Source organism: Bos indicus, chromosome 10 (genome assembly GCF_029378745.1).
Source record: "Bos indicus isolate NIAB-ARS_2022 breed Sahiwal x Tharparkar chromosome 10, NIAB-ARS_B.indTharparkar_mat_pri_1.0, whole genome shotgun sequence".
Lineage (NCBI taxonomy): Eukaryota > Metazoa > Chordata > Mammalia > Artiodactyla > Bovidae > Bos > Bos indicus.
This window is the reverse complement of record NC_091769.1, coordinates 77,615,317-77,629,380: the sequence shown is the minus strand read 5'-3', so window position 1 is coordinate 77,629,380 and position 14,064 is coordinate 77,615,317. Positions and strand designations below refer to the sequence as shown.

At 37.7% G+C, this 14,064-nt stretch overlaps 1 protein-coding gene across 23 annotated transcripts in view; it reads right to left on the bottom strand.

The window, feature by feature from the left end:
• Nucleotides 1-14,064, bottom strand: part of FUT8 (fucosyltransferase 8) — a 332,165-nt gene that overhangs the window by 15,761 nt on the left and 302,340 nt on the right. For all 23 annotated transcript variants that reach the window (XM_070797716.1, XM_070797721.1, XM_070797729.1 and 20 more), the window contains 2 exons: nucleotides 11,146-11,392; nucleotides 6,165-6,341 (listed from right to left, as the gene is read on the bottom strand). In XM_070797716.1, the coding sequence (XP_070653817.1) occupies nucleotides 6,165-6,341; nucleotides 11,146-11,392 (424 nt within the window). The remainder of the gene's footprint in view (nucleotides 1-6,164; nucleotides 6,342-11,145; nucleotides 11,393-14,064) is intronic.

Here is a 14,064-nt window from a genome sequence, read left to right as displayed (position 1 = left end):
TGAATAAATTTTCTCAGTACATGTGATAGATCAGAGTTAAGTTGTCAACTTTGGGAAGTTACATGCAAAAGGGATAATCATTGTACTTCCTTTATATAATTTTTAATAATTAAATTAAGCACTGTAAACGGCTTAGAAGAGTACCTGGTATACAGTAAATGCTCAATAAATTTAGCTAATCAACTAGCTGTGACTGTCAAACATTCTTTCCTCAGACATCCACTTGGTTTTATCTCTTACTTCCTCCATGTATCTCTGCTCAAATGCTAGCTCTTAGTGAGGAGTTTGGCAAACCTTAACCCTTCTACTTGCTTAATTTTTCTCCATGGCTCTTATCACTCGACATAATATTTATTTACTGTTTATTTTGGGCTTCCCTGGTGGCTCAGTGGTAAAGAACCTGCCTGTTAAGCAGGAGATCTGGGTTCAATCCCTGGGTCAGGAAGATCCCTTGGAGAAGGAAATGGTAACCCACTCCAGTATTTTTGCCTGGAGAATCCCACGGACAGGGGAGGCTGGCAGGGTACAGCCCATGGGGTCACAGAAGAGTCAGACATGACTTAGCAACTAAATAACAACTGTTTACTGTCTGCATTCATTCCCACCTCCATCATCCCTAATTAGAATGTAAACTCTATAAAAAGAGAGGTATTTCTTCTGCTCTGTTTACTCTGTTATTCTCAGCACCTAAAAGTGAATCTAGAATGTAACAGAAGATCAATAAATATTTGTTGAACTAACAACACTTTCTATTCATAAGCCCTGAGACAGCAAGTGCCACTTTAGGTGGCTTTTCCCACACAGTATTTCCCAAAGGTTAGAACTATGCCTTATTTTCCTTTGCATCACAGCATCTAGAACTCCACATAGTCATGTGGATAAACACATGAACAGTGAGTGCTACCCACGACTGGGACGTTTTCCTAATTCCCTAACAGCTGCTTCAGATTTCTCTTCATTCCACAGCCTCCAAGGAGCTTTCTCTCACTGCCTCTAATAATGACTGTGAAGAAAAAGTCTCTGAGCACTGTTTCAGACTGGTATTCAGTGATCAGATCCATTTGGCCTCATTATTTTTGACATTTTGCCCTCCCAGCTCTGAATCAGGGAGATGAAGGAAATGTCACGTTTGTTCTATAAAGAAAACAACCAAAGAGACTTTTAATGTGATTCCTGTGAAGATGCATATATCCAGGCATGGGGCTAAAACAGAAACAAATAAATATGAAGGCTGGAGGGTGAAGGAGGAGGGAAATGGGTTAAAACACACCAGCACAGGTTGTATCCTAGAGTAAAGACTAACTCTGTCAGTGTGGTATGAGTACTCAGTGGAACAAACAGAGTGATCCTTTTACTGAGAAGTGACACTAACATTATGCCCTTCCGAACTTAAAGGCCTCTTTCTGGCACCAAACCAAAAGGGCACCTAAGTTCCTCAGGCCTTATCTCTATATGCAAAAGAGCTTGATGAAAGATACTGAGTGTTGAAAAAAACACAAACAATGGAAATAATGAAGGAAGGAGATTCTGTACTTTCAACAATGAGCAAGGAAAACTCCACACAAACATGCTTCTTTCCGTCTTATGCCCACAAGTATGCAGCAGAGGAGGTCTTCCACTGTAAGGCTGCAGAGACTGGCAATGATTTTAAAAAGCATCATTTCTTCCTCCATGTTGTAAAAATTTATTTTTTATATCACCCACAAAGAACTAACTTGAAATTAAAAATAGCATCAAATTTTCTTTTGTGAAATCTTTCTTCAGACTGAGGGAAAGACTCCTCTTGACTTCACTACCTAGCATACAACTCCTTCAGGACAAGTACTGATATATGATGACACTGTGATTAATGGTTACATGTATACTGCCTATCAGCTAGATACTCCTTGAGAGGAGAAGCCACATATTATTTTTGGTTTCTTTGTGTATTCCTAATGTGAGAAATGCCAGGCTGGATGAAGGCACAAGCTGGAATCAAGATTTCTGGGAGAAATATCAATAACCTCAGATATGCAGATGACACCACCCTTATGGCAGAAAGTGAAGAGGAACTAAAGAGCCTCTTGATGCAAGTGAAAGAGGAGAGTGAAAAAGTTGGTTTAAAACTCAACATTCAAAAAACGAAGATCATGGCACCTGGTCCCATCACTTCATGGCAAACAGATGGGGAAACAATGGAAACAGTGACAGATTTTATTTTCTTGGGCTCCAAAATCACTGTAGATGGTGATTGCAGCCATGAAATTAAAAGACGCTTACTCCTTGGAAGAAAAGCTATACAAACTTAGACAGCATATTAAAAAGTATAGACATTACTTTGCCGACAAAGGTCCATCTGGTCAAAGCTATGGTTATTCCAGTAGTCATATATGGATGTGAGAGTTGGACTATAAAGAAAGCTGAGCACCAAAGAACTGATCCTTTTGAACTGTGGTGTTGGAGAAGACTCTTGAGAGTCCCTTGGACTGCAAGGAGATCCAACCAGTCCATCCTAAAGGAAATCAGTCCTGAATATTCATTGGAAGGACTGATGCTGAAGCTGAAACTCCAATACTTTGGCCACCTGATGCAAAGAACTGACTCATTGGAAAAGATCTTGATGCTGGGAAGGAGGAGAAGGGGACATCAGAGGATGAGATGGTTGGATGGCATCACTGACTTGATGGACAAGAGTCTGAGCAAGCTCTGGGAGCTGGTGATAGACAGGGAAGCCTGGCATGCTGCAGTCCATGATTTTGCAATGCAAAGTCAGACATGACTGAGCGACTGAACTGAACTGAACTGAATGCCCTGTAACTGTGTCTAGCAAATTGTATGTAGTTAGATTAAAATGGTGAAGACATTTACCACTATGGATGATTCTTCATTGGATATGGCAACCAAATGCTTTAGAAAACCATTTTAACAGATTTCTCTGGCTTCTATTCATTTAAATAAACTTAATTTTAGGAAGAGCTCATCTAGCATTTTTCATAAAGAGCAAAATAAATATGTAAATATTTAATCTGAGAGATTTTTAATGGCTTGTTTTTTTCTCCTGCTCCACTCCTACGCTCAATCTCCATTATCTCAGAATACAATATTGGACAGACAATTTTGACAGTTCTTATTTCTTTGACTGCCAAAGATTTAACACTCTTAATTTAAACACTCTTAATACTGAATTACCTGAGGAGATCTCCATGTTACCAATAGCTGTCATGGTCACTGGGATGCTGGTGCTAAAATCTCGCGAACGAAAGAGAAACCTGAGGTGTAATACTAAGCAACAAAGCATTAACTACTGGAGTCACAGACACAAACTAATCTTGACCCCTTTTACAAAGAGTAAGTTACTCAGAAAAAAGGTTTCTTCTCTGTATGAATCCTATGCATCACTTAAGTTTAATTCTCCATCTCTTCACCCTCTTGAAGCAGAAAAGTCTTATAATCACCTTGGATACTATATACCTTGTTGAGAAATTAATTCATGTTTTTGGTTTCCTGAAACAATAACAGCAGTTTTATGATTTGTTTAGGATCAAAACCAGTCATGAGAGGTCAAAAGCAGAGTTAATTCAAAGTGGAAAAAAAACACTGAAGTAAAATAATGAAGGTGAGACACAGAAAAGCCAAAGGATTTCCAAAGAGGAGTAAATATGCATAAAATGCAATTGCTATATTTATAACAGGAATATGGAGGAAAATGCTGCCTGAACTACCACGGGGAGAGGAGTTACTACTAGCTACTGACCAAAAAAAAAAAATCAAGTTTTTCTATTCCCACAGTCCAAGTAGATACTACTGCCAACTGTATTATAAGGATTGCTTGGTGTAAGAATATCATGCTGTGCTATGGATTACAGCTGTAACATGTTCATATTCTTTTATCTAAATACTCCAGATTAAGGAAATAATATGGATAATTTTAGGCACACCTCACTGCACTGGAAATAACCTGTCAAATAGTAGGAGAATGGTCAAGTAAGCAATGGTATTTCTATTCACTGGATATTTAATCACTGAAAAAAAAAAAAGACTGACAATGGCTTTTTTTTTAGCAACCTGTGAAAAGGGATCGATTGCTATATTAAGAAAAAGAAGAGTTCAAATCATATAGAATATGATCAACCATTAAAATGTATAACTATATAAATATCTGAAGGAAATATGTTGATATTTAAATAGTTGTTACCACTGAGTAATGAGATTATGAATAAAATTTTTTCCTTATTTGTATACTCATCAACTCCATATTTTCTAATGAGCATGAACTACTTTGTTAATCAAGGGGAAAACTTATGATGTATTCAAGAACAAGTAAAAGAGTAAATAAAGTAATATTTTAATGTTTTTTTCCACTAAGGTACAAATTCAGTCAGGTATTTTAAAATGAAGGACTACGATGAACTATTTCTCTTTGTTTCTAATAGATCTGCATATCAAACTGGAATAGTATCTGTGGAACTTTTTTCTTGTTTTGTGTCCAAATCTTCATTTAATCCCTAACTCTTATATAAGAATTATAAGTATAATACATAACTTGGCTTCTATTTGGCTAATGAATTTCTTGGCCTTTTGGTTTGTACGTGTGTATATGTGTGAGAGAGAGACAGAGAGTGTGTGTGTCTGCATAGAGGGAGCCTTAAAGAAAAAGCAGTTTATATCAGGTAATTTGCATTCTTACAAGGTAGAAATAGGGTTTAAAGGATTATCCAGTGATTTGGATAAATACTTGCATTATAGTATTCATTCCAGATTTGTTTTTCTTCCCAACATTTGTTTTTCTTTGTGACATAAAAAGGATTGAGAAATTAATTAAAAGTCAAATAGGTCAAATGACTGACTGCTAATAAAATGTTTTCAAACTGAGTGGACTGAAATGAACATAACTCAGTACCTACTGAACACTTACTAGAACTAGGTATAGTTTCAAAGTGCTTATAATGTGAGGGAACCAGAAATAAGCAAGTGCTAAATATTAAGATAAATGCACTTAGGGGAGGAACACTTAGTCAAGGGTTCAGGGATGATTTCTGGACTAGATGGTATTACTGAATTGCAAGGAAACCAAACCAGTCAATCTTAAAGGAAATCAACCTTGATTATTCATTGGAAGGACTGATGCTGAAGCTGAAGGTCCAATACTTTGGCCACCTGATGCAAAGAGCCAACTCATTGGAAAAGACCTTCATGCTAGGAAACATTGAGGGTAGGAGGAGAAGGGGATGACAGAGGATGAGACAGCTGGATGGTATCACCAACTCAATGGGCATGAATCTGAGCAAACTCTGGGAGACAGTGAAGGATGGGGAAGCCTGGCGTGCTGCAGTCCACAGGGTCACAAAGAGTTGGACACGACTCAGTGACTGACCAACAACAAAAGCTCACACTGTCCATTCCCCTACGAGGAATTCCTTGAGAGCAGAGAGTGTCTCGTGTATCATGGACCCCCCAGCACCTAGCACAGTGCCTGAAATATAGGGGCTGGGCTCAGTAACAATGGTGTTGCTCAGTACAAGCTAGCAGTCCTTATTCTTTCACCGATCAAACTCCTCTTTTGATTCTCTGTCTTTTAAAAAAATATAATCTCCAAATTCCAGAAGTTTTTACAAGGTGAAAACTTGTATCTTACACATGGTTTCAGCTGCCTTCGGTTCTTAGTGAGGACTGTAAGAGCAAAAGGACAAGTACATTGTGTGTTTCATATTTAACAGTCTTGTGAACTGATTAGTGTTATGGACTGAATGTTTGTGTACCCTCAGAATTCATATGTGTAAGCCCTAACTCCCAGTGTGATAATATTTGGAAATGGGGCCTTTGGGAAATCCTTAGTGTGGAGCCCTCATGATGGAATGAGCGTCCTTACAAGAGACACCAGAAAGCTTGCCCTCTGCCTTCCAAGCACACAAAGGTCGTGAGAGTATATGATGAGATACCTGCTGCCTAGAAGTCAAGAGAAGGGGTTGCAGAATGAAGTCTACACCTTGCTGGCACCACAAATATGCTTTGACCGCTTTGACCATAACAACAGTTGCACGAGCACACAGTTGTTTGAATTTAAAACCCCCAATAATCAGTAATAACATTCAATGTAACAAGAATCACCAGTCATGGGAAATTAAGGATTCATTTTGACTGAAAAGAGATGGTCCGCTGTAGAATCATTAGTTTATCTAACTTACTTTGTTTTTGCCTCCTTTAATAAAGAAGGGTCATCTGTGGCCAAATAAACTCTTTTTTTATCCACTTGCATTCTGCGAGCAAGAAGCTGAAAATGTTCTTCAACATGCACCATGTATTCCTCAATGGGATGGAAGGCTGCTTCTGTTCCCACTTTGTCTGTGCGTCTGACGTGGACTCTGCAGGGACAGAGAGATAAAGTCAGATTCCGCTGAAAATGCTCCAATCCACAGAGTACTTTTAGGGTATTCAGCTTTATACTTCTATTCATGGTGGCATTATGGACGTTTCCATTTCTTTTTTTAAAAAAAATTTATTTATTTTAATTGGAGGATAACTGCTTTACAATATTGTGATGGTTTTTGCCATACATCAACATAAATTGGCCCTTCTCTCACATCCCTTCCCACCCTGTCCCTCCAGGTTGTCAAAGAGCACCAGCTTTGGGTGCCCTGCATCATACATCAAACTTGCACAGGCTATGTTTTACACCTGGTAATGAATATGTTTCAATGCTATTCTTTCAACTCATCCCACCCTCTCCTCCCACTGAGTCCAAAAGTCTGTTCTTCATGTCTGTGTCTCCTTTGCTGCCCTGCACGTAGGATCATCAGTACCGTCTTTCTTCCAAATATATTTGTTAATATACAGTATTTATCTGACTTATTTTACTCATATAGTAGGCTCTAGGTTCATCCACCTCATGAGAACTGACTCAAATGTGTTGCTTTTTATAGCTGAGTAATATTCCACTGTGTATATATACCACAACTTATTCTGTGGATGGACATCGAGGTTGCTCCCATGTCCTAGCTCTTGAAAATAGTGCTGCAGTGAACATGGGTACGTGTGTCTTTTTCAATTCTGGTTTCCCCATTTATGTACATTTAAACCAATTTTTCTTTCATTTTCAACATTAGAAAAAATAAAACCAATATTAAAAAATTCAAACACATGTATTCGAAATATATTTGCATATTAATACAAGGGGGATTAGAAAATAAGTCTTTGAAAAATGCTTTAAAGAGAAAGTAATTGGCCAATCAGAAGTAAATGGGAGATTCTAGAGTTAGACTGTATATAAGGCAGCAAATACCAACCAAAAAACTAGAAGTAATTTTAAATATTTTTGACAATAAAGGATGTCAAGACTCACAGTTATTATTATAGAACATTAAATATATCATTTGTAATGTTTTGATGCCAAGTTTTCTTTTTCTTCATTTTATCCTGTATTATCACTGTAACAGCAGCTTGTAGAGTTTAAAGCTAAGTTAAACACAGACCTGCAAGGATAGTCTCTATAGCGCAATCAAGGCAAGGCAAATTTTTTAAGAGTTCTTACTATTTTAAGTTCATGGAACCATTCCTTTTTTTGTTGTAGGTATAATGAATTTCCTTTCTCTGCTGTTTTACCCTACCAAATACAAGCAGAGACTAATCTCATCTGTCCTATTTAAGAAAAGCTCAAAAACTGTGAAATTGTAGAACTGGGGACACAAGAGTTACACTATCTTGCACTGAATAAGGCCTCAACTTTCAACAGTATTTTAATGAAATTAAGAGTAACAGTAATCATAGTTGGTTTTCATAAGTTAAAACACTCCTTACATTTGCCCTTTCTACAACCCCTCTCTTCCCAAGTTACTAAACCACTGCTCATAAAAAGAAAAGAACAAGGTAGATTTGTTTCCTTTTAGGTCATAATATATGAGCAAGTCTTAAGTCAAGCCTGGGCTTCCCTGGTGGCTCAGATGGTAAAGGATCTGCCTGCAATGCAGGAGATCCAGGTTTGATCCCTGGGTTGGAAGATCCCCTGGAGAAGAGAATGGCATCCCACTCCAGTATTCTTGCCTGGAGAATTCCATGGACAGAGGAGCCTGGCGGGCTATAGTCCATGAGGTTACAAAGAGTCAGACATGACTGAGCGACTAACACTTTCACATTAAGTCAAGCCTGCTGCTGCTGCTGCTAAGTCGCTTCAGTTGTGTCCGACTCTGTGCGACCCCATAGATGGCAGCCTATGAGGCTGCCATTTATTATGAATCTGGAGTGAGGATTCAGTTTCATTGGAGTTACTCTGTCATCTTCACGGCTATTCTTTCCTTTGCATTTCAGATGATAGTCCAGATGTGAATACTAGCATATGAGCACCTATTGTATCACATCTTTTCCTTTTCACAATCTTCTTAGTCACTGGTTCTCTCAGAAAATTTGGAATTGCTCATTGTGCTCCGGAGATGAAATGGGACAGAAAGAACAATTCCACTGAATTTCAATGAGAAGTTTCATAAGAAGAAACACTACTTGAAATTCTGATTTTTACCATGCATTTGTTTTAGTACCATTTAGAACAGGGGTCCAGAGAAGGCAATGGCACCCCACTCCAGTACTCTTGCCTGGAAAATCCCAAGATGGAGGAGCCTGGTAGGCTGCAGTCCATGGGGTCGCTAAGAGTCGGACACGACTGAGCGACTTCCCTTTCACTTTTCACTTTCATGCATTGGAGAAGGCAATGGCAACCCACTCCAGTGTTCTTCCCTGGAGAATCCCAGGGACGGCGGAGCCTGGTGGGCTGCCGTCTATGGGGTCGCACAGAGTCGGACACGACTGAAGCGACTTAGCAGCAGCAGCAGCAGAATAGGGGTCAGTAACTTATATACATATGAAGATGAAGGCACAAGTGGAAAAATGGGAAAGGAGATCTATAACAAAAAGGAACAATCAAAGGAAGAGGAGCAGAGTACTACTAAGCAATTCTCTCAGTTCTCCAAGTATTCCTAAAACTAGGCCTGGACCAATAATTTCAGAGGACCTTAAATGGAATTTCATGAAAGAATTAGAATGTTAGATCTGTGAAGGATATAGAATGTATCTCTTTCATCTAACAGTTAAAGAAACTGATGCCTCTGAAGACATTTCAGGAAACAAAATGACAACATAAGGCAAAAAGGAATGTTGGTTTCTTTCACTGCATTTCAGCCCAGTCTTGTAAAGTAAAAGTTACTTGTGTGCCTGATTTTCATTATCACAGCTCCCCGAGGGCAAGGAATCTGATTTTATTTATTCCCAGTTCCACCAAACACAACAAATGAATGAATGAATGAATGGTGGGTAGACACAAAAGTCTATTATTGTGTTAATGATACCTATTATCTAACCCAGTGCTTTTTTTTTTTTTTAATACACAAAGAGTGACAATTAACGAAGGCCGAGGATAACCAAGTAAGTTGTCCAAAGTCACATAACTTGCTAAGTTGTAGAAACTAGTCTGGACTCCTAGATTCTTGAATTCTAGTGCACCCCTCTTTCAGACAACACACTACCTCAGTGTGCAAATAACTTAGTTGTCTGCAGAACTTCAAGTTCCTGTATTTGGTCAGTTCTCAATGTGGGGGATGCTCCATGAAAACTTAATAAAGTTATCTTTCTGCTATGTAAAACTACAGGTTATCCAAACAAAGTTAAGAAGCTTTAAGTCCTGGTTTTGCCTTTATAAACTCTGGAACTGTGGGAAGAGATTTTCTGTAAAATGGTCATCTCTGCCTATTTCACTGGACTGTATTACAGGATCACTGAGATAATGCAGTTGAAGTTATTCTGGTAATGTAACTACTATCCTGCATCCTTCTCCACCTTGAAAATTCTGATCTAACACTGTGGTTCTGAAGGCTTTCTTGGTCCAGAAAGTACATTTCCCCTTCCCTGACTTCTCATAAGACTTTTATGCTTTTCCTCAGGGCATTAATCACATTCTCCCAGTATAATGTTAGTTGTTAAGTCTCTTTTCCCATGGACTGTAATGAGTTGAAAGGAGTCATTTAAAAAAAATTAATCTTGGTCCCCCACAGTAGCAGGTATTCAATAAATGTTCTGCAGATAAGTGAATGAATCAACACATGTATTAATATTAATCAATAGCTGACTTTATTACAAACAATAGAAGCTGCAGAATGCCACAGTCTAGCCTACAAATCTATTTTCAGGAATTACTTAAGCATCAGTCTCTGAAAGGTAATAACATTTTACAGTGTATTTTCTCCTTACAGAACCAAAATCCTTTTTTCATTCTTATATTATCACATCATCATTTTTAGGGGAGGTATTACCTTTCCTATTTTACAAATGGAAAAAAAATCAAAGCTCAATAATGCTATTATTAAGTAACTTGACCCAGAATTAGGGAACAGGCAGGAGTATTACCAAGGTCACTTAACTCATATTCTTTCCTTTAGGCAAAGAACATTTCCTGTGGTGTGAAATCTGGCATCAGGACACAGAAAAACTCATTCATAACTTTTTATGTATGGGTATAGGACAGAGCACATGCTTGTGAGCAAAGGTGTTCTTTTGGACTTTTTTTGCTTCCAAGATTTCCTGATACATTTCCTTTAACATAAGCATGAGACTGAATACATATATAAACAGTAATTACTAAGTGGGCTAAGAGACAACTTTAAATAACAATTTCAACATTATCTTACGTTACAAATGAAATCTTTGTTCTCAAAATGGGTTCCAAAACAAAAAAGAAAACAGAACATCAAAAATGCAAAATAATCACCAGTGGCAATGAAAGAAACCTAAGAATAAGGCGTAAAAAGAAAAGCTATAAATGTGAGGGCCCCATCTCATGGCCCTCTTAGAGTAAGATAGGAAGCATGTATAGTATCTAAAATATTCCCAATAAAATAAAATTTTGCTTGTTTCCCCAAGAGAGACAGCTAATTCAGAAATATGTTTTAATATATTTGCTGAATGAATAAATGAACAGATTATTAAGTGACTAAATGATGATGACTCAGCTGTTCTAAGTGAACAAAGGAAGAATGATCTCCCTGTGGCCTAAGGTGAACACTGGAACCTCTTTTTGGGGTGTGGCTATGAGAATTATACTAAACCTTGTAACATTCATACTGTACTCTAAAGTTATGTACCCCTGTTACTACATATCACTTTGGGAGAAACAAATCATATTCTTACCCAATAACTGGATGTTTGAAGCCTAGCTTCTTGGTGGCCTCTTCTATTTCCTTTTCTAGCCAAGGCTGCGGGCGGATCAAGTATTTGACAAACTGGGACACCCACCACACTGCAGGATCACCATGGACTCGTACAAGCCGATCTGCAAGGTCTTCTGGTACAGCCAGGGGTAGATATGGAGGACGAGGATGAAGACTGTCCACAATGGGGAGCTCGACTACCTGTACATTTTTGTCCTTTATTTCACCTGAGGGAATACCAAAGCATATCATCACATTGTATTGTGTGTACAACTACCATTTGACAAGAACTCACTCTGGGTGCTTTTATTGGTGCAGAAACTCTAAAGTATTACAATTTTCATTTTATAGAGGAAGTTAAGTAACTTGCCCTCGGTACCAGAGTAAAAGTGACAGAGCCGAATTTCACATTCAGGTTGGTCTGCCTCTCAAGTGTGTGGCCTTTTCTTTACTACCATAATGGGCTGCCATATCAATACCTCATAACCCAGATAAAGATGGTTTCCAGCACTTCAAGCAGCTAATCAGAGAATAACCATATTGTCAGTGGACACGTTCCCCTAGGCAAAGTCCTGTTTTTCATAACTGTTTTTCTTTTTAAAATTTGTATTGCAAAAAAAAAAAAAAATTTGTATTGCAGTACCACTGACTTACAATGTTGTGCTACTTTCTGCTGTATGGAGAAGGACAAATATCAAAGGATAGCGCTTACATGTGGAATCTATGATTGTTTGTTTTGAATTAGACAAAGAGTTCTCAAAACTTCCAGCATGTCATGATAGCAAATGGCTCTTGCATACTTTTATGACAGAGCACAATGACTCTGGAGATATCTAAAGATTACAATTTTAAGACAAGTATCTCTTTTAAAGAAACAAAATAAGATAGTTCCAAAATCTTTTTTTTGCCTGGCCAAAAGTAGACCTATTATATTTTCAATGATGACCATAATAGAATCTGTGTTTATTGTATACCTGAATAATTTTAATTTCAAGTTAGAAAAGAGATAGATAATTGCTGTAAATTATGATTAGTTTTGAAATTCAACTTCTATGTACCATTAATGTTACTGCTGTTCTATCAACTTTATAATACATTGAGAACAAACCAAGATGTTATAATCAGCATCCTCAGAGTTTATGTCACATTTTAAAGACCACATAGTATTAATAATAACTAGAAAACACAAACATACTAGGCAGAAAGATTTCACAAATATAAAATATACTGACTTAAATCTTAAGTAACAAAATATATTAACCTAAACATACAAAATAACTCCAGTTAAGATGTTGTCATTGGGCATAATAAATTAGAATCACAGTTAATCACTGGGCCATTAAAGAAAGAATGTATTTGTAGTGAGCACACCTAGAATATGTTTGAAATATATTCACCAAAATGAAACACAGTCCTTAAATTTTGTTTTTCTATACATGGAAAAAGTGTTTTAAAATAAATTACATGATCTGGGTATGTCACTCAAACCAACTGTATGGTTATTAGAAAGTCAGTTGTAAAACTAAGGATTAGAAACATCTGGTTAATATTTTCACTGATATGTAAAACTCATTTCAGGAGTCTTAGAACAAAACCCTTGACACATAATATATGTTAAGTGAATAAATTAGAATAAACAAATTTACCACCAGTATTGGAGTTCACCTTGTATGCCAGTTAAGAAAGAGCTGGGCACCTTTATCAGATGAGAAACTGTAATTAAGAGTGTTTAGGGAAACAGTGAGCTGCATTTTAAATTAAGTTCTAATATCTCCCTAAGGCAAGGAAAATTAGGGTGCTTTCCCCAGTGTGGAGATGATAAGTAGTATATGTATGAGAAACAAAAAAAAAACTAAGGTAAAAAGCTAGCCTTTTCTTATAAAAAACAAAGAGAAAAAAGAAGGAAAACCCTAGCTTCTCCTATATGACCATAAACAAAAGCAAAATTAGTACAGCTACTTTCTTTTTGTAATTTCTTCCTGAAAAGGTTATGCTAAATTTCCCATGTAATTAGCTCCAAACTTCACTCAAGAGAAAGTATTACCTTCTATAAATAATTGTCCCAAGGCCTTAATTTCCGTATAGCTAGCTCTATTGACTATTTCATTTCAGAAATGAAAACTATGCTTGCACCTTCAAGACAAAGAACTCAGTATATTTGTATTGACTTATTTATTCATTCACTTGTTCAAATATTTACTGAATACTACACCAAGCCGCTTGATGAACGTGAAAGGGGAGAGTGAAAAAGTTGGCTTAAAGCTCAACATACAGAAAATGAAGATCATGGCATCCGGTCCCATCACTTCATGGGAAATAGATGGGGAAACAGTGGAAACAGTGTCAGACTTTATTTTTATGGGCTCCAAAATCACTGCAGATGGTGACTGCAGCCATGAAATTAAAAGACGCTCACTCCTTGGAAGGAAAGTTATGACCAACCTAGATAGCATATTCAAAAGCAGAGACATTACTTTGCCAACAAAGGTCCATCTAGTCAAGGCTATGGTTTTTCCTGTGGTCATGTATGGATGTGAGAGTTGGACTGTGAAGAAGGCTGAGCGCCGAAGAATTGATGCTTTTGAACTGTGGTGTTGGAGAAGACTCTTGAGAGTCCCTTGGACTGCAAGGAGATCTAACCAGTCCATTCTGAAGGAGATCAGCCCTGGGGTTTCTTTGGAAGGAATGATGCTAAAGCTGAAACTCCAGTACTTTGGCCACCTCATGTGAAGAGTTGACTCATTGGAAAAGACTCTGATGCTGGGAGGGATTGGGGGCAGGAGGAGAAGGAGACGACAGAGGATGAGATGGCTGGATGGTATCACTGACTCGATGGACATGAGTCTGGGTGAACTCCAGGAGTTGGTGATGGACAGGGAGGCCTGGTGTGCTGAGATTC